Here is a 22389-nt window from a genome sequence, read left to right on the forward strand (position 1 = left end):
ATAAGTTGAAGCTGTGAGGATTCCCCATCACTGCTTGTTTCTCCCAGGCTAGCTTGAGGTGAAAACCTAGTGCCTGCCCAAGGCTTTCTGCAAGTGCCACGGAGGTCTGTAAGGAGTGGGAAATGTCTCTGCTTCTGTCATTCACTGAGAAACCCAGCCCCTTCCAAGTCATGTGAGGAAGGAAGCTCATCCACTAACACAGTCACCAGGAAGGGATTCCTGGCTGGGTTGGTGACCAAATGACTGCATTTTGTGGAACATTGATAAGCAGCGCCTTTAGAAAGGGACACAAAGCACCCAGAAACTCCAAGCAGTATGCCTAACGCAAGTAGTCATACATTGGCAGGGTTGTCTTTATGAAAATTATGAAGCTCTTTTTGATGGGAAGAGAGGAAGAGACAACATCAGTGGGGAACTGTGGCAAGTGGAATAGCACAAGGAGATCATAGATGAAGGAACTGATTCTTACACACCCATTCACAGAAAGTGCCTGGTTAACGGATAGCAGAGTCACATTCATCTTCTCTCTCCCATACGCACACTTTCTGCCAGCAGCAATTAAAAGATCACAACTGAGAAGAAAATGCAAGAAGATGGGGTGTTGGAGGGGGAGGGAAGAAAACCAAACCAAACAATGCAAATTTCCAGATGGGGTAATGGGTATTTAAATAACAGTGCACAGGCCTATGACACAAGTTTGCACATGCCAGCTGATACACACAGAGGCCTCTAATCAAATAAAGGTGATGGGTGGCTAAGAGTGTTTCACCAGCATTTTACTTTGAAGTGCACCAAACCATTCCACAAGCATAGTTTAAAAACTTTTTGAAAAGGAGAGGCAAAAGGGAAAAGGATCGGGGACCCATCACAAAAGATTGAGGGCTTGGGTTCCCTGGACCAATGTCCTGGACTAGTTGGATGCAGAAGAATGGTGGGAGGCACCAGCTGGGGTACCTCCAAGGAAAGAAAGCTCAGAGCCAGGGGATTGGTGGTGGGATCACAATGAGTGATCAGTGCTTCAGTGCTTGCAACTGCCTCATTGGGGCAAGACTTGCTGGGAAGAGTTGCTCTGTCCAGTAGGCCTGAGCCATTTCATTTCTTTGAATAGTTAACTTCAATGACACCTTGTAAGTTCTTCTTGACCTGCTCCCAACTCCCACCTTGACAGTCAACAGCTAACAATGCATCCAAATGTTATTCAGCTTAGGGTGTTTAAGATATCTTAGTCTACTACTAGGAACAGAACAACTACAGGCAAGAGCAAATTCTGTCTTGAGGTCCCCATAGGAACAAATGTCTCCTTAATACATGTAAGGTCCAAGTACTTTTATGGCTTTCAACCTTATGTAAACATTCAGAAAAGGAGGTAAAGATCTATGGTGGTTCAGGGATGGGCATTTTAAGTTGCAGCTATGGAATAATCTTCCCTCAAGATGACTGCTCTGAGTTTTCCTTTTCTTTTGAATTTTAGAAAACTGGCGAATTACTTTACTTATTCTCTAGAACATCATGTCTATGTCTTAAGAACTTCAGCTGAGGATCTTCGTTATGTACCTTCACTAGGGCTCCTATATGGCAAGAACAGAAGAGAGCCTCTGACATGGCACCCCAATTGTAGATTACCCCTCCTTGTAGAGGCTGGTGCTGACTTTACAATCTCTTTGGTGCCAGTTCACAATTTTTAATCTGTTTGGAGATTTTATGTTGTTTGTGTTGACTAGTCTGTTCTATTATTTTATTTACCTATACATTGTTTATATGAAAGTGTTTTGTTCTACTGTATTATTATGTTTTAGTGTGATTAATTTTAATCATGCTGATTGTATACTGCAACAATAAATGGCAGTCTAAAAGTTTAATTAATGAACAAAAATAAATAACCTGCCTTTCAGGACATACTGCCCTCATAAGGTGGTTTACTAATACATAGTGGCACCAAACCATAGTTTGCTGTTAGATGTCAGCCAGGCAAATTATGGTCTGAGAAACAATATAGCTTGTTTCTAAATCATTTAAGAATGTGTAACTGTAACAAAACTGAGTTTTTATTTGTTTATGCACAGGTATCTTTTTCATCCTGCTGCTACTTGTTTCTGCACTATGATTATTTTTATGTAACAAAAATAGCTATCAAAAATTTCCATACTTCAGAAGTCAACTTTTGCTCTGAAACTGAATAAAATATTATCATTATCAGCAGATGACTATTCTGATGCTTTTTATTACAAAACTTATTTGGTCCACATTTCCTATTTTGATGCATTATAGCCAATCTTTTTATGCATTATAGCCAACATTGTCATGACTTATAAATACCAGCAAGGGGAGTAGTTACACTTTAGGAAGCTCTCTCTATGTTTAGCTGAGGAAAATAATGGGGAAATAATAAATACATTGGTGTTGGAATTTATAAACAATGGAAAGGACAGAATTTTTCTGTCCCACCCCAACATAAAACCTGATCCTTTAATGACTATACCTGAACAAGAAGAAAAAAACACAAAGGAAGCAGACATGCATCATTATAGAAACACATTTAAAATAGCACAGCATGTTAAAAGGCAGGAAACGGGGGGGGGGGGGACATCATGTCATTCCAACACCCCCCATGAGCCATAAACTCAGAAGACACACTTTCTAGTTTCCTAAATGAATAATTCTGTAGCTGAGGTGCTATAATCTCCCATTCCTTTTGGGTAAAAAACTATGGCTGTTTATTCATATATATATATATATATATATATATATATATATATATATATTCCCTAGTTTTTCTTCTTAATCATGTATATATTGTCTTGAATTGTTTAATTTTATTAAATTCACGTAGCAATCCTTCTGAAATCGGAATGACTATTACTACTCCATTGTCTAGAAGGATATATGAGGTTTACTGGAAAGCTTGACTTTTCCAAGGGCACCTATAACAAAGCTTGGGACTTTCAACATCAGCCCCATTGCAACATCATGGCCATCACCTTTTTACCACCTAGAGGAAGTTAGCCAACACTTTTATAGAACTTCTTCAAAGACTTCTTCTTCAAAAAAGTAGACTTGTCTCTTTGAAATCTCAGATAACTTCTTCAACTGGAAGAAGCAGAAGTTGAATGGACCACCACAGCATTGATGTTATCTCTAATTCTCTTTCACAAGAAGGATTTGACCAGAGACTATGTGATCGTTCATGCTGCCTTATCCCACTTCAATTATAGTTGAGAAACACTGTGAGAAAGACTGTGTCTTTCACAGGAAAGGGAGAATCTTCAGATCTGCTTCACCAAGGGGCCTAGCTGCCTAACTTGTCAAGCTGTTGAAACAAGGGAGGCTGGGGAAAGTGTGCCATTTTTGCCTGCTGCTTTGCGGTACAATGCTGTAATCTGGCAGCAATTGATGTTCAGAGCCTCTCCCATCTCCTTCACTGTAAAGCCTGAAGGGAAGTAAAGGTGGCAGCCTGATTGGCAGCTTGGCTGTGGAGTTCCAGGTATTCAAAATTATTCACTGAAGGCCGAAGACTTCTGTCAAAAGTTGCACAAGACAAAAAACTCACAAACTCTATTATTCAGAAACCCACTTAATGTTGTACTTTATCACAAAGCCATGTGATCTCCTGTCAAGGAGTGAGCTGATATACTTAACTGTCATTCAAACATGTCAACGCTGCGACTTTTGAATTCCATGGAAGAATGGCACAGAGTATTCAATGTAAGGACGGGCTAACTCAATCACCTAAGCAAAATCATGAGAAATTACCTAACATTTAAAAATCCAGTTAAATGGGGGGGGGGGTTAATATAAAAAACCCAGCAATTTCTTTGGGAAGAAATTCAGCTGGAATTTCACCAAAGGAAAATGTATCTTGCATTATTGAATATACAAGAGCCAACATGTCTCCAGGTCTAGCCAAATTCAGTTTTTGTGAAAACTGGCTGTGGTCATTTTGATGGTTTTCATGTGGCTAGAACATTTTCCAGCATGTAATGTGAACACAACTGGCTACTTGTATTGTACTTTGGGACTTATTTTTGTCACATATATCAGAAATCCTCCTTACTTTCCTGCAGTTTGTCTTATATTAAGACTTCAGCTTCATGTGGAAACTACTGATGTAAATACAAGGCAAATAGTGGGGTATACTACACACACACACACACACACACACACACACACATTTATATAAAGAAAAAAGCCACAGTAACAATCTTCAATATACTTAAACAGAAACAGAAGTGATGGATGTATATGACTTAAATATGGAATACATCTGGTATGCAGGCTTTCCCATTCCAGAAGGGTGTGTAGTGACTTCTCATTTATATATTCTGTTTTAGTCTGTTCTTTTGCTGGTCTAAGCTGATGGATTAACTGATGTGTTAGCTGATAGTTATACTGTTCAACCTGCTAAACACAACCCAGTACATGTGCTGAGGAGCACCAAAACGAATGACACCTTTAAATTCAAAAAACTAACTAAAAGATTAAAAACTGCGAGAATTTTTCCATTTAGGTAGACAAAACTATCAGTAGGGAATTTCTCTTGGTATGCACTGAGAAGGCTTGAAATGTGATGGAGGATTGCTGGGGAAAAGAGAAGTAACTGCGTTTTGAAAGAGTCAGGCATTTTTTCTCAGGCCTCACCTCACATGCTATTCCTTACTCACTAACACTCACACTTATGTGAATCATACAGGCAATCATGTAAGTCATACTAGAACTGGGCTTATAAATCTCATGTGAGAAGCAAAGGACGGTAGAAATGAAGGACTGAAGCTGACCATTAACTCAAATAACCACCGTAAATAGTGAAAACAACAAGAAGCTGGAGTAGTGAAACAGATTTTGTATACATGTTAAAGAATTGTAATGGTATTATATTTCTATTTTTCACATGCAATGTAACTCATGTATTATAATAAAAAAGAAGAGAGAAAATAGTCTAATATGTGGAATTCTGAGAAAGTGCTATAAGTGCCAGTCACAAAATGGCTGACATATAGTGTGTCATAAAACAAAATGACTGCCACATCCAAAAGAGTAGAAAAAGATATAGGATCATAAAATAGTGCAGACCGTAGCTGTCAACTTTTCTCTTTTCTTGTGAGGAATCCTATTCAAAATAAGGGAATTTCCCTTTTAAAAAAGGGAAACGTTGACAGCTATGGTGCAGACATGTCCCCCATTAAAGAAAAAAGGCAACTACATCAGCCACCACCACACTAATTCACAGAAAGAAGTTATTTCACCTCTTCTCAGTGCGGAAGGAATAGTGAGTGTCCAATCTGAGCACCCAATGAAATATGGGCATTGCGAATTTTTGAGATGTTTACCAAGACCTTTTGCAGGCACTATAAGAGGTACTGACAGAAGCACTGGGACCAACAGGTGCTGTGTTAGTGATCCTGAAACAGAGGTGGGCATTGTAAAATGAAATCAGTAACAATTTTTTAAATTATGTCCAGAACGCCTTGAAATATTATAACTAGAGAAGCAACTATGCTTCTCTATTACAAATAGATAGCAGAGTTTAAACTTCTGGTGAACTTTTGGTGTCATCATGTGCATGTGCATTGTCCTCATATTACTTCTAATGGCATGTCAAAGCATTTTTCAATGACCTTTTTTCAAAAGGACATCTATTTCCAGCTGTTCTGTTGGTGCTGATGTGAGAACAAAAGGTAGCTTTGTTACTTAAACATTAAAATCTTGTTTAGTGCTTTTCAGCCTAACATGCTCCAATCAATTTCGACCCCTCTCTCCACTTATTAACAGTTGGGTGTTTTTGCTCTGTTGCAGAAAATCTGGCTCAAAAATGGCCTCAGACCTAATACTGCTCTTGTACAGTGACTCTGTACACTTAACCCAGCATATTTTGTTTTGTTTTGAAGGAAGGAAAAACACTTAAATACAAGGAGTGAAATAATTGTGCCTGTAGTCAATTGGACATTTGATTATTATTATTTGGATTGGATTATTTTAAATGCAAATTAAGAATTTTAAAAATAAACTATGAACACTATACAAACATAAAGGTAAAGGGACCCCTGACCATTAGGTCCAGTCGTGACCGACTCTGGGGTTGCGGCATGCATCTCGCTTTATTGGCCGAGGGAGCCGGTGTACAGCTTCTGGGTCATGTGGCCAGCATAACTAAGCTGCTTCTGGTGAACCAGAGCAGTGCACGGAAACGTCGTTTACCTTCCCGCTGGAGTGGCACCTATTTATCTACTTGCACTTTGACGTGCTTTTGAACTGCTCGGTTGGCAGGAGCAGGGACTGAGCAACGGGAGCTCACCCCGTCGTGGGGATTCGAACCGTCTGATCGACAAGTCGTAGGTTCTGTGGTTTAACCCACAGCGCCACCCGCGTCCCCTATACAAACATACTACACACTTATTAAAACTGAATCATGAGAGTCTATCAAGCATTGTCAAACCATTATTCATCATGATGGGAATGAGCTATGCCTTCCTTCAGGGGTCATGTGCTCCCCTGCCCTGCCTCTCCTCTTCCAGCATGGCTGTGAGAAGTTTAGAAGCTTTCACTTACAATTTAACACAGTTTAGCATTACTCAGAAACTCTGGCTACTCTTAGCTATGTTTTGTTGAAAGAATCCAGGTGCTCCCTCACTACTGCTTTTCCTATATTGGGCTGCAGCTCCCTCTCTGCATCATTTATTTTATTGTCACCAAGTTGGGGGCAGTGATGGTTTCCATCCATTTTATTAGCCATTTCTAAGTCTATCCAATATATAGATATATCCCTGTATCCTGAGTTGACATAAAACACTGAAAAAAGTTTTGCTAATGCCTTTATGTATGATTTTTAAACACACACACACACAGCTAGCTGTCCATGTTTCAAATTTGCAGGGTGCTTGGCAATGTATTGCTTTTCTTTTCCTCCATTTTGTAGACAGGTGCTAAACATACTGTTTGTTTCCTCATTTATCACACTAATGAAGATGTTAATTGTTCATTTAAAACCTGGACCCAAGGATGATCTCTGTGCCACAAGATTATCTTTCCCCAACCCAGTTTGTTCATTATCATTTGTCACTGTCATTTCAGCCCTTCAACTAATTTACTGTTTGTATCTCTCTCTTCCTATCTAAGTCAATCTGAATGGATCCTTCAGGTCATATTTCATGCAATTATATTAAATGTATTGTTGCATGCCACCCCAATCTTTGAGTGGTGCAAGATTGCAGGGGTCCCAGGGTTCAGTTTCCTTGGAATGAGGGCAGCAGAGATTGTGGTGCCTTTATTTACACATACGTACAACCTGAGCCGAAGATCGACAGCATTAACACCCCAGATGGTCTTGCTTCTCCCATGCTTCTGCTTGGGATTCCAGCAGAAATCAAGCATGGCTCTGAACTTTCTGGCTTCTGCCTACAGCCTGCTTCTACTGAGGTAGGTTAGGGCTTTGTAACTGTTATCTCTATGGGATCTTCCATATGGTCAGATTTGCTAGGGCAGTAATGTTTATAATCTCCTCTTCTCTGGCAGCTTTAATTTTGAAGACAAAACAAATGCAAGAGGGCATACAACCTTGTTTGGAAAATTCCATGAGCTCCTAAAAATTCACCTTCTCTTCCTTCACAAAATTAACCCAGAACCAAATTTGTATCATACTAATGAGACACCCCCTCAAGTAACCCATGAAGAACAGACACAGTCAATTTCAAGCTCCTTTGGTGGAATCCCCACAAAGATGCATGGGAGCTTTTCATGTGTTTCCATGAGGCATAATGGAAAATTATGCCTTAGGCTAGGTAAATACAGGCAAGTCTCCAATCCTATGAGGAGCTACATTGCTAGAGTTGCCAGTTACAGGATCAACCCCTGAAAGCAAGTTTTAGTTCCTTAGCTGGCATAGAATACGCTTTAATTTTATAAATACTTTCCTCTTCTTTGTGAATCTTTACTTCTATGAAACTATTTGCTGCTCCTATTACGCTATTGAGTTGTTGCACCCTACCCAAATCTCTGAGCAGTGTGAGACTCCCAGGGTTCCAGGCACTTACCCAGAGGTTGGTTTCATTAGAATGCAGGACAGCAGACAACACTGTGGTGTTTTTGTAATATATGGTTTTTTACACATATATACAACTTGAACCTATGATAGAGGAGCTCACAGCATTAACACCCCAGAAGGTTTTGCTTCTCCCGTAATCATAGGCTTCGATTCAAACAAAAATCAGGAATGGCTCTCACTGTCTGGCTTCTTCCTGCTTCTAGCCCAGCTCTCACATACTCTACTCTGGCTATTATCCTTCTCACTACCAGCCAGGTGAGGGAGGGGGCCCATCCACTTGTCCTCTGGCACACAGGAATTTCCTTTGTCAGACTAATGACATGCTTAGGACTCTTACCAAGAAACTGGCCTGGCTACTTCAGCAGTTGAATTTCCCAAACTCACAACAGTACACTGATTTTTCTGGCTTACCATTCTAAAATGCAAGTATTCATGAAAGCTCTTATATAAATTACATTGCATAAAAACACACACAAATATCTCTGCAAGTAAAATGGTATGAATAGCCTAACCCCCATAATTGAGCCTAGAATAGTATTAATATTCAGAACACACACTGTAAACCCCCTCCCAACTATCTATATTTTTCTGAAATCAGATGAGCAAAACGAAAACAAAAAACTAGACTAAATTCTGCCACATTATTCATACATGCTTCTGTACTTTGACATAAAGTAGCTGAAGCCTACAAAATGCTATTTGAGGAGTTGTTGGAACTATTTTTTGTATATATTTTTCGAATAATAAAGACAGATCAGCAGCCTGAAAAATGTTATTGCCCACAGGCCTGGAACAATGTGAATTCTTTGTCAGGCAATGCAACATTGCTTCTCAGATAACCAAGGGACAACAAAGATTAAGATCTGAATGTTACAGAGCTGAATGCTTAACAGATGAGTTTGGCAAGTGAGTTCCAGATCAAAGAGCCATTACAGCTTTACAGTCCTTCAGCAAAGAGCAGCAATAGAAATATAATGTCCTCTTGTACAAGTTAGCACAGTGATCAGGGTCTGTATTATCATTATCAATCCGAACTGCTGATGGGAAATGCTCACCTGAGGGATTATTCAGACTTCCTTTTGCACTGTGCTTTCTAGGCACATGCCCACACATTCCAGGTCTAGGCCCATCCAAGCAGTACTTTTTTGTCCCACTGCTTTCAACAGGAAAACCCACTGTTTCCCACTGAATCAGAACAAGCAGCAGTTGGGGATTCCAACACTTGCAATTTGTTCCAATTCAACATTAACAGTGGGTTTTCCCAGGGAAAGTGGCAGGATGGGAGGGGGGCAGGGGCGGGAACCCACTTAGACACAGCCCTGCAAAGTCCAGTGCAAAAGGAAGTATAATAGCAGAGTTATGGGCAGAGGAAAGTATGGCATCAAGGGATGGGAAGGCAAGAAGAAGGAGTGGCAACTCTTTGAAGGCTATGTCCTTTTATGGCCAACAAGTTTTGGGTTGACATGACAGCCTACTGTACTGTACATGAAACTCCTGGGCAAGATAAAGCAACCAGCAAATCACTACCACCACCACATCCTTCTTGATGGTAGTGCTGCTGTTGAATGTGTGTCATCCCCTAATAAAAAAGCACTCATCTACAATTTGATCATGGTTCATAGAATTGTAGATACCCCTTGCAATGCAGGAATCTTAACTCAAGCATCCATGACAGATGGCCACCCAACCTCTCCTTAAAAACCTCCAAAGAAGGAGAGACCACCATGACGCATGGGAGTCCATTCCACTGTCGAGTAGCTCTTATGCCTGATGTTTAGTCAGAATCTTTTCCAGGCTACCCAATTCCCTCAACTTAAGAGCCCTGCTGGATCTAATCCAGCTTCCTATCCTCATAGAGTGCTTCTGGGAAGCCTGGAAGCAGGACCTAACTACAACAGCACTCTTTTGACTTGTGATTCCCAGCAACTGTTATCCAAACCTAAGAAGAACCTGGCTGATGGACCAGAGCAAAGGGGGTCCATCTAGTCTAGCATTCTGTTCTCAGAGTGGCCAACCAGATGCCCCAATGGAAAGCCCACAAGCAGGAAAGGAACACTCCTCACTTGTGATTCCCAGCAACTGGTATCCAGAGTCACAAATCAGAATTTCTATAAGTACTTATTTACAATTAACTAAAATTAAGAATAGGAATTATCAAATTCTTCCATAATTCAAAGAGAACACAATTTATTACAATTAATCACTTAAAATCTTCCTTGCTTTCATTTTGGCTAAAGCTTCAATTACATATCAAGGGATTTGGTTAGCCATGGGGTGTTCTAGAGCACTGTTCAGTCCCTGCTGTGTTGAATGAGTTTCAGTTAGTAAAGCTCAATAATATGGACAAGGTGCTTGGATTGGTCAGGGCAACCACTTGCACTCTGGACCTTACCCCTCTTGACTGTCAAAAACTAGAAGGGAGGGGAAAGCTGCCTGGGCCAGGGAGGCGAAACATGAATGATTCTTCCCCCCCCCCAAGATGTGGGGTGTGGGGGACAGAGTGATAAATCCAGCAAAGTAGAACTTAGTAGCAAAATTTCTGAGTAATTGAAAATCTGCTGTGCACAGTGTCAACAGTTAACCTCACATGATATAACTCCACCCTACACCCTACTCCTAAAAAACTTTTGCAAATGAAGAGTAATAAATTGAAAGTGCCGCTTTGACATTGAACAGTAACTAAACAGTTCCCTGCTTGTTCCACACAGGCGAGAGGACAGTATAATTAAACAGTTCATAAAAATGGATTTGACAGCAGCTGATCTATAGTCTTTGGTGTACACATTGTGCCTCTGAACTGGAATGGTTTTATTTCTGCTCTAGTTATAAAGGTTGATAAAAACATCCAAGCTTTAAAAATAATAAACTGCTTGAGAAAAAAATCTGGTTAATGATCCTTGCACTTGATTATCAAATTCCCTAAACCCTGATAAGGACACCTCAGATACTGACTAGGTTGTGAGATATCCCTTAATACAAAATAATTGTATCCTTTATTCTGGGTGGAAGGGAAAGGAGAACACAGACCCAACTTGGCTCCATAGGACAAGAAATACATTTTTTCATTATTTCAGAGCCCTTCTGGTCTAATGAACTAACAACTCTGCCTTGTGCGGTATTTCAATTTTAATTATGTCAATGTTCTGGCAAGCTTAAAAGCTGAAGTTTAAATAAAACATTGAAAAGGAGTAAAACAATCAAGAGTGCCTTTACCAAAAATCCCATAATTTTATACATAACTAAACTATGTCTATTTTGCCACTGGCGAGAGCTTTACAATACTTCTTCAAATTCCAGTCTTGTGCTATATGGGTTTTTCTGAGTGAAATCCTGCTGCCTGATTGAAAAAAGAAAAAAAGGTACAAATACAATACAAAAAAACTCCCTATATTGACACATTGGATTGCCCATCTGCCAGGCTCAGCATCTGAACAGCATACTGTTTGCAGGGCTTAAGACACAATGAGTGCAACTGATTGTTGAAGAAAGGCCTACAAAAAGATACAAGAGGAGGCAATTATCTATGAGGATCTCCATCGTCTGAACACCTCCTTGTACTGAAAACATAAAAATGTTCCTCAAAGGCAGCACTACAGTTGTTTTATGAAAACACTAACCGTTAATTAAATGACACAGTATTCATTTCCACTATTAAGCACTAAGTAGTTCTGAGAGATCTTTTGATAAATAGGAAAGTGTGTCAACAATACAGTGAACCTGGGACTGTGTATCACTACCATTGAACACAGGGCCAAGAGAAAGAGAAAGATCAACAGAAAGTCATACAAGAAGCCCTTTAACACTGATTGGGCCAAGGCCTGGAATCTATAAAAGCCTCGAGATCAGGCCTTGGTTTCTTTCATCAGTACCAAAGGGATACTTGGGTTGCTCTGTTACTTTGCCACAAAATCTCCCCCTCAGAGAGGAGCCATAGTTCAGTGGCAAAGTGCATGATTTATGAAGCACAGGTTTTGTCCCAGGTAAGTTCCAGTAGGGCTGGAAAAGACCAATGCCTGAAGTCCTGGAGGTGGCAGCCAGTCAGTGTAGTCTATACTGAGCTAGATAGACCAATGAAGAAAGTACTTTTTCACACAGTGCATAGTTAAGCTATGGTTCTTGCTCCCATAAAAGACAGGGGGATTCAAAAAATTAATGAAGGAGAGGGCTGTTGTTGGCTCTGCTTCCAGTTGGAGGCAGAAATGCTTCTGAATACCAGTTGCTGGAAAGGGGAGAGTGATTTTGTGCTCGAACCCTGCTAGCAGGTTTCCCATAGGCAAGTGGTGGGCCACTTTGAGAACAGGATGCTAGACTAGATGGGCCATTGGCTCAATCCAGCAGGCACTTCTTATCTGACTCAGTATTTAAAGCAGCTTCCTAGGTTCTTAGTATTGCACTTTCCCCACCATGACTGGGTAACAATTCAGATGAACGTGAACGCACATGTACACACACAGCTGTTCATTACTTGTAGAAAAGCCTTTGCCCACCCTATTTTCCTCTTTCATATATATTTCTATAAATGACCCTCTATTTATATTTCTATATAAAACCCTCACTCCTAGGTGTTTATTGCAAGCTCCTCTGGAAGACCGAATTGGATGCTTCTTCCCTGATCGTTAATCAATCTTTCACTAGCCAATTCAGAATTTGCTTTTGCTTTCAAACATTTATTTATCCACATTTACCTGAGAGGTATGATTAATCATAGTCTGTTGCTAGGATACAGATGAAAGTTCATTTAAGCTTAATGTTTCTCTTTGTAAAATAATGCCACAAGGAATACACAGGTTGGTGGCAAGGAAATGACCTTGTATAAATGACATTTAAAACCAACCTCAAAACCTAAAGAGATCTGAAAAGAGTATGGGTGCACGGGGAAAAATAAGATTGAATGTTTAGCTCGCAGAGCACAGCTTCACTTGGAAATTAGATTTTATGAAAAGTACCGTATAGTATGATATTGGGGGGAAATATACAGTTCTTAAAAATAAGTATTACGTAGGCAGGAAAGTATTTGATAAAACTACATTATTTAAAATTTATCTACAATGAGTTTGGGCCAAGATTCAATGAAATGCATGAGGATGTATTTTTCCATTTATTATCCATGTTTAGGGCATAATACTATATGCCACATGGATCTGCAAAAGCTAATATGATGGGACAGTCCTCTGTCTTCTTTTCCACACATGGAGAATACTTGGAAAAGAAGGCAGAGAGGCAAAGGCAACACCAGGGTCTTCTCTAGTTAAGACTATCCACTTTCCATTCACCACTTGAACATCTACTGTTTCTACAAGTATTTAATGGTATACAATTGAAAAGTATGGTTCAGCATCAAATGGAATGATGCATTCTTCTAATATAGTTTACTGCTTTGGAAGCAGCATACAGGATGAAGTGTGGGCAATTGTTGTGGAGGAGGCGAAAACAAAGTATTGTTACCTATAATTCATCCAGTCAAGATTGTGTGTGGTTACCGTATTTTTTGCTCTATAAGACTCACTTTTTCCCTCCTAAAAAGTAAGGGGAAATGTGTGTGCGTCTTATGGAGCGAATGCTGGCTGCGCAGCTATCCCAGAAGCCAGAACAGGAAGAGGGATCTCTGCTTTTGCTGCGCAGCAATCCCTCTTGCTGTTCTGGCTTCTGAGATTCAGAATATTTTTTTTCTTGTTTTCCTCCTCCAAAAACTAGGTGCGTCTTATGGTCTGGTACATCTTACAGAGCGAAAAATATGGTAGTTCTACCAATCTGCAAGGCTCAACCGCCACATTAACGGAGGCTGGCACATGATAGGCTCTGTTGCCGCCAAACACATATAGAGAACTGTAACATGCTGCCCTTAGCTCCTTTAGGAACAAGGGTGGGATAGACCTTTTAATAAGGAATTAAACAAACATTTAATGAAGACAACCCCAGGTTCCCAGCTGCCATACCAAAGGCAGCCCCACATAGAGTGCATTACAGTGATCCAATCTTGAGGTTATCTACACATGGGTCACTGTAGTCAGGCTATCCCTGCACCAGCCACAGCTTGGAAAATATGTTCCTTGCCACTTCGTGTAACCAGCACAAGAGATGGATCCAGGATCACCACCAGATTGTGTACCACCTAGTCATTCAGAGATAATGCAGCCCCATATAAAACAGGCAGCCTACCTAATTCCTAGTCCTGGCCTTTATCTTTTCAAGAATCAGCTTCAGCTTATTGGCACTCATCCAAATCGCCAGTATGTCCAAGCACTAGTCCAAGCACTGCATAACTGCACCTGATTAAGATGTTAGAGAAATGGAGCTGAATGTCACCTTCTCCAAATCCTCTAATGACCACTCTAAGGGATTTAAAATAAGGTTAGACAACTGCATGGAGGATAAGGCTATCAATTACTACATCACGGTAGTGCACAACTATCAGTATCAGAGGCAGAATGTCCCAGAATATCAGTTGCTTGGGAACAAAAGTAGGGAATGTGCTGTTCAGCTCATGTCCTGCTCACAGGCTTTCCATAATTATCTGGTTGCCCACTGTGAGAAGAGGATGCTGGGTAGATGGAACTTTGGTCTAATCCAGAAGGTCACTTGTAATGTTCTTCTTATTAGAACATACCCTCTTGAACCAGTAACCAAACTTCAGGTCTCCCAGGTCCACTCCACTCCACATATGAGTTCTTGGCAAATGGAGAAGTATCACATGGAAAGATGAACCCTTCTCTTAGCGAAGAACACTGAATACGTCTTACATTGCCTATGTAATGGCACAACTTGAGCATTGCCCAGCTGCTCCTTTTTATGGCAAGTAAGCTGAACTGGACGACAGAGCTCCAAGCTGCTTCTGTCTTTGACCGTCCCATATACAATCAACTTGTATCGATGAATTACCCTGCACATTTAAGTGTGTGGGAGACTTTTAAATTCAGCATTTCATTTAGCACAGATGCATAAGAATCCCATAATTCATCATCAACCATGAAATCACTTGAAAGCTGAGGATTTAATAGCAGGGTGGAGTACAGAGTACCTATTATTATAATTCTTTCACAACCCTTACAAATCATAGGGCTACATGTTGACTCTCATCCTGTCAAGTATTGTGGTAAATAATTAAAAACAAAGTACATTTGACAAATAATGAAATGTTGTGCCATTTCCCCCTTTATTAAGAAAGCAAATAATCATATAACTCATTCATTGCAATGGATTTTCAGCCTATTAGAGTGGATTAAGAAGGTTTTTGTGTACAATAAATGGAATTTATATCTCATTGAAGAGGTAATGAAGAGACTGGTTTCTTGAATTATAAAAGCTGGGAAAGGAGCATGCTACTTATATTTGTAACCTCCATTCTTATGTTCTGAATGATGGAACAATAATGAGCACAAGGTTTTTTGTTGTGGGTTTTTTTTTTTTAAAGTCATTTGAAGTTATTCACATCTGACTGCCATTTTTAGCCCTTTTGGGGGTAAGAGGCAAGCTTGATTACCACAACTGCAAATAAGTTAAATGAACTTTTAATTAGACAGAAAGTTAGCAGAACTCTTTTTTGTATCTCATTCACCATTGCAATTTGTACAAATTTGTTGCCAATGCAGTTAATATGACATTTTGTCTCATTGCATGAAGGAGATTGGTCCCATCTTTTGATTTAACATGTTCATTGGAAACTGTATCTGTTCATCTTATTTCTAACTTCCATTAGAAGAAACAAAGTACAATCTTTGAGGCTCATGTTAACCCTGTCCATCCTCGTTTTGCAGAAGTGTGCTGCTTAACTAACCTCAACAACACCATAAAACCTGCATAAAACCTCTGCAATTCTCTTAGTATTTTCTGTTTGATGAAAACATGTTTTTTTTTTCTTGAAGAAAGCAATATAATCACTGTCTTGTGGTTTCATGAAAGATATCAGTGGAGATAGAGTGCTGGAACCTTCAAACACACACACAACACAAAGAAAAACTCCTCTCAGCTTCCCACCAGTAAAATAGGGATTTGTTTCATCAAGAGTATGAGTAAGAATGGAACACTTGTGCAGATGTAGAGTTTGAGTTCTTTATCACAGCTGCTTTGATTAGAAAAAAAGTTGTTAATGGATTTCTTTTGTTGTGTATACATTTTTAGTCTCATTAAGGATTACAAAATGAAACACAGAACAGCATTCTTGACTGTCCTATTCAATAAAGCTTTGAGATCTTGCACATTTCTGAGACTCTAAACTGAAGATCACCTTAAACTAGGTAAGAGTGCTTTGATCTCCTTTACTAATAATACACTGCACTGTGAAAGTACAAGTGTTGAATTTGAATGCAAAGCAAGAGAGGGATATGGTTTTGAACGGTGTGTATTTCAAGTTTTACCAGAGCTAAGCTGTCCTGTAACAGAAGACCCCAGAGCACTTTTGGAAGGTGATGAGTTGACAAGTCTTTCTCTCTCTCTCTCTCTTAACACAGTGGCAACAGCTGTTCAACATTTTGCTGAGCATGTATGCCCTTTGAGAAGACTAATTTGAAGTTGAGTTATTCCCAGCAAGAGTTCATTTTCCTAGCATAGCCCACATGCCATTTTAATCAGCAGTAAACCATAACTTACAGCGGGCACAAAAAATGCAGTAGCTTATTGGGGGAAATCATCACAACACAGAAAAAAAAACTTGTTTGCATGTCCTCCATGACACCGAATTGGCTGCATATCTAATATTGGAGACTTCAGAACTGTAAACACAACCTCGAACCATTTCATGATAATCTCCTCCTTAGTAAGTAGTACAATGCACCTTACAGAAAGAAGTTGTCTAAAGTTCTCATCTGTACCCTTACATTTATCTTCATTTTGCGGTGTCTGAAATAATTGCTATTCCAGTGGAGAAGCAAATATGGAGTTTTGGCTGGTTGAGGGGAAAAAGAGCTGTGATTCTCAACATCATTTCCAGGCTTCATTCACAGTCGTGGGCCTCACATGTGCACAGTCAGTCTCCTCCTTTTCAAAATATAGTTTCTTGAATTGCCTCTCTATATTGAAATTACTTTTTATTATTATTCATAATACCACAATAGCCTATTGAGTCATTAAACCTAGTAGAATATTGGATAGAAATACTGACTGGTTGCTTATTGTACAAATTAGGATATTAGTACAGATATACAATGAAGATGGAAAGAGAGCAGCATGCAAGCCTGCCTTCCAAACATAGCCAAATTATGGTTGAGTGAGATGTGAAGGTGTTCGGTTTGCACACTCCCTACTCCTTCTCCTGCACACACGCCTGCCTGTCGAGGGAGGGGGAGGGGAGAGGCTGCCACCAAAATGCTGCCCCCAAAGCAGCTTGTACCTTTGGGACAGCACTTCATGGGGGGAGGGGTTAGGGCATGGGCCAGCCCCCTTGTGGATATACAAAGGAACACAACCAATTCCATTCATTTAGAAGCCACGGCAGAAAGTGTTTCTTTACTAGTGGGCTTCTTTGCAGGCCAGGTGCAACTTACAAATCCTATTAAAAAGAAACTAACAAATTATTTAATGAAGAAGTGAGGACTTCCTTATTCCAACAGATTTTTGGGAACTGACTGTTTTTAATGAACTGTGTTGTTTTTATTGCAATTATGTCTAATACCCACACCCACACCAGTATAACAACAACAACAACAACAACAACTTATTTATATCCTGCCTTCCCCAGCCGAAACTGGGCTCAGGGCGGCTAGCAACAATAAAATAATACAACATTCTAATATCATATCATTATAAAATTAATTCAAATCAAGCCACTGGCAACCATTGGGCCAGAGCTCCGCGAAGATTGCCGAGGGAGGGAGTCAGGCTGTGCCCTGGTCAAAGGCTTGGTGGAACAGCTCTGTCTTGCAGGCCCTGCGGAAAGATGTCAAGTCCCGCAGGGCCCTAGTCTCTTGTGGCAGAGCATTCCACCAGATCGGAGCCATAGCCGAAAAAGCCCTGGCTCTGGTTGAGGCCAGTATATTGTAGCTTTAAATTATATTAATGTTTAATTGTTTTTTTTAATGATAACAATGTTTTTAGTTGTTCTTAATTTTATTTGTAAACCACCTTGAGTCCCTGTCAGGGAAAAAGATGGCATATAAATAAATATACCATGATGATGATTTAAATTTTTAGATCATATATTCATGCTGGATGTGCCTGGCTGCTGCTGCTTTTAAATTATAAATTTTGTTATTTATGCTTTTGAGTGTTAATTGACTCTTGACATCTTTGGACTAAATAATGGCTTATAAATGTTTGTAAGATAGAAAAAAAATGCTGCTTCTTATTTCCTAAAAGTATACAGCATGACTTCCAAACTCTGTACTGTACTTACATATATATTTTTTGCCACCTACAAAGTAATCAAGTAGTGGTCTAAACATTCCCAACAGTATCAAACATTTTGAACTAATAAAAGCAAATCATTCACTTGTCTATCTTTTGCTGGGATTTCTCTCAAATAAGCTATGTAGCCTCTTACCCAACTACATTTTCCAACTTCCTCCATCTTTTCCCCCCTTTTTTACTTCAAACTAATTATGGAAAAGAAAAACATTATGCACAGTGGGTGGTCTACTCTGACCACAAAGTTAAATACCATGTAATCCCTTAAATTCTACTTAATCAGGAGCCATTCATTTCAGATGAGTAAACATGGCTTCTTTGGAATTCTTTGATGTATTAGCTGTTAACTTTCAGAGACAGTCATACATGGAGATTTCTCCCCTCACCCCACTCAGCTTTATCTTGCGAATGGTTCAACCCACATCTGTGTGACTACACTAGCCACTTCTCAAACAGTGTGTGTGCATATCACAAGCCCATGCCATTGTTTATTTTTCCACTGAACAGCTGATATGGATTTAGCTAGCTTATTAGTTATTTTACCTGTATGTTGTTCTTCTATCCAATCTTGCAGGTACATGAAGAGGAATAAACCCATTATTCCAAACATCAGTACGGATACATAGACTAGTTTTAGGTTCATGGCCCTATCGGAGGACTACATTTCTACTCGCTTCAGAGGATTGCACAATATACTTTTCAGATGCTTTCAGTTCATTATCTTTTTCTTCTTCTGTTTTTCTGGAAATGCCAATCTGGAAAAGACACAATAAGAAATAATCATTTTTCTAGTGCACTCTTCTTATGAATTTCACAGCATACTATATATACCTTTGCAGGTTTCCCCCTTCCCTTTTATTTCTCCAAGTGAAAGGAACCAACAAGCTTGTGTTTTCTTCTGGGACTATTTCCCCCACTTCCTCAGTAATTCAGCTTTGGATTTAAACTGGGAGTTGTGAAGATTCTTAAAATCTGATGCCTTTAAAAAAGCTCATCTCAGGATTGCATAAACAGTAGTCATGTTTTCTCAAATTTTCTCTTACTGCCAGAGGTAAAGGCATCCAAGATTGTGAGAAACTAAACCAAATAACAGCCTTGAGAAACAAATCAGCACAACTGTACTACTGTTTCCTAGCAGAACACTTGTTCACATGTGCTTGGATTGTTATAAGAATTTTAAAGTCATATATATATAATAAATGTTCATAAATGTACCAATGTATGGAGCAGCACAGGAAGACCTTCCTGAAACCATTTTGACTCCCAAACTGACCAAATGTTTTCTCTGCAAGGAGGGAGGGGGTGAGGGAACTTTCCCATTGTCTCAGGAAGGGTAATCACCAGGCAATCAGATAAGGCATTATCAGAAAACCTGCCAGACAGGAAAAACAACAACACTCAAATTTCTGTTGTAGACCATCTTTTCTGTGATGTAGGTATGATGTTTGTGGGGGGTGGTCTTGGGTTACACCCCTTCTGTGATGTATGTATGAGTTATGGAGGGGTGGTCTTGAGCTCCAGGGCAGGGAATTTGAAATGTCTATATAAGGGCAGGCACACCTTTGTTAGGGGTCCTCCTCTGTCCTCCTGCATGTGAGGGGAGCACCCTGTTGCAACAGTTTTAATAAAGATCAGGCTTACTAGCTGCTTTGCTACTCAATATTCTCTGGTTGGCCTCCGTTATTTTCTCCTACCAATAGGGAACCCACGTAAGGACTCTATACGGGCTCTTGGATACCCCATAAGGGGAAAAGGGCAAATTTTGTTTACAACAGGGTAAAATTTAGGAAACACCTCTGACTTAAGAGGAGAACCAAAAGAATAAGAATAAAAATAAAATAAAAAAGTTCTGAACCTCTTACACCGCTATTGTCAAGATGAACAGCTTTCTGGAAGCAGGAGGCAGTATAAATACAATAATATGGGAAGCCAGTGCAATGCCGTACCTTCAACAATATTCCTATAGGTCAAAAGTTAGCTCAGTGGCAGTTCCTATTAAAAGCACAAACCTGGCTCTGCAAGGAACATACATCAAGGTTTGTTTTTTTATAGGACCACTTTGCAGTCATCGATTCAAACTACATAGGAAACAACCCTATTAAGAGCCAGATTCTCACCAGTGGCTTCAAGTGGAACAGGCTCAAGCCCAAAGCTTTCTGAAGAATAATCTTACTTGCAACACAGAGCCTCAGGAGAGGGAAATCATTAATTTAAATGCCCTTCACCTGCCACTCAAAAACAGCAGGATGTTAGAGTTGACGAAAACGCAATACAGAACCTTTTGTAGAATGCTAGAGAAAGTAAAGCTTCTTAAATTGCTTTTAAAATCTAGCACATTGTAATTCAATTGAGTATAGTATAGAGGGAGTATTAAATTGCAAAGCAAAAAATCCAAGCCTATCCTGAAATTCAGTACAATGATGCCCTTGGAAAGAATATTCAATAAGCAGTGTTTCGAGTGAACTAAAGAAAAAAATAAGTAATAAGGTAAAATAAGACAGTTGGGAACAATCATTTGAGAAATATTTGATGTTTTGTTTGCCATTCTGGTGGTGAAGTTTCTATTTGTAGACCTAGATCTCTGCAGAAGAACAGGCCTATAAACAAGTTATATAAGATTGAACACCATATGGTACACAGACAAATGAAATTGGCCCCCAAATACTGGATTCTCCATAAGTTTCAGAGCCAGCTTTTTGGCTCTTATTAAGAGAAGTGTATAATGTAAGCAATAGCTATCATAGGAACCTTAAAAAAAATGTAGCCCAGAAGTCTGAAAATAAAATGCTTATGCATTGATAAAAGAATACAGAAAAGTTAAGGACAACATGATAATTTCAACCAAATGCTGCACAGGGAACAAAACAACTTAAATGTCAGTACAGGATTATTATCAGAATGCCAAGTTGTGCTTAAGTAAATAATAATAGCAAAACTATTTTTTTAAATGCCTAGCAGATACTGAGCTCAAACACCTGTAAGTTTTTGGAAGGTACCCAACCCTGTGCCAGTGTGCTGAAAAGGTTGGCTTTTCACCAGGGGTGGAAAAGCTGTGGCCCTCCAGAGGTTAAAACTACAGAATCCATCATCCATGATGATTGGCCATGCTGGTTGGGGCTAATGCGAGTTGAGAGGTCAGCAACATCTGGAGTGCCACAGGCTCCCACTCTGCACAGGAACTAGCACTTACTAGCACAGTGACAGAGGCATGGAAGCAATGTGGTTCATTGTACCACAGGTCGTAGTTGCTGACTGGACAACTGCTGCCCATCCTCTTCTATCAGGGCCAAACTACATGTTTTGTTAAAAGGGCATGGTGCTGCATGATTCTTTTAAAACTTTAAACAAAAGCTGCAGGGAGGGGCTGATAAGAATTGGGGCAGAACCAAAAAAGAATTAGGATCACAGCATTATGCTCACCTTGGCGAAAGTCCCTCTACCCCCTGAGCTGCTATTTCCATAAGGGGAAAAGCTGTCATTGGGCTCAGGTTTGGTTTTATTTGAATTTTGGCAACAACAAATGTATGGCTTTGACATGGAGCCCGCTCAAACCAGAGACCTGTCTCAATCAGGCTGACTAAATATCTATTTTTCCTATGGGTTTATAAGCATCTAAATGAGCTCAAATGCATTCAAGTTACAAGGTCAGGTCGGGTCAATTACTTGCTATAGCAAGCATGAACTTGCTGGTGATGAATGATGAGAAAGCTAGGTTGGGGCAAAATTTGTTTTCATCAGTGGTTGAAAATATTTTAGGTGCAATGTAAAATCATTTATGTTTCTTTTCCTTTTTAAAGGCTGGCTCAATTTCCCGAGAAGTAAAGAAATAACAGCATCGCCAGATGAACAGCTGTACTCCATCTATGGGGTTGTGAAACTAAGTTGTATTGATAATTGTTGTCCTCTCTGCCCTATAGATTTCTGAACGAAGGCTGTTGTCAGAGGGTTCTATCCTTCATTTTGTTGCTATTCATGCACACATCTTGATTAACTACATTTTTAATCAGCACTTCATC

At 39.7% G+C, this 22389-nt stretch overlaps 1 protein-coding gene across 2 annotated transcripts in view; it reads right to left on the minus strand.

The window, feature by feature from the left end:
• Window positions 1–22389, minus strand: part of CHST9 (carbohydrate sulfotransferase 9) — a 56112-nt gene that overhangs the window by 25742 nt on the left and 7981 nt on the right. The window contains exons 1-2 of one of the 2 annotated variants that reach the window (XM_079982744.1): window positions 19589–19902; window positions 18917–19128 (exon numbers count right to left, since the gene is read on the minus strand). In XM_079982744.1, coding sequence (XP_079838870.1) covers window positions 18917–19016 — 100 coding nt within the window. In that variant the 5' untranslated portion in view covers window positions 19017–19128; window positions 19589–19902. Of the gene's footprint in view, window positions 1–18916; window positions 19129–19588; window positions 19903–22389 lie in introns of those variants that run through there. The other variant, XM_079982743.1, reaches the window with a different exon arrangement.

This window comes from Podarcis cretensis (assembly GCF_951804945.1).
Source record: "Podarcis cretensis genome assembly, chromosome: 7".
Lineage (NCBI taxonomy): Eukaryota > Metazoa > Chordata > Lepidosauria > Squamata > Lacertidae > Podarcis > Podarcis cretensis.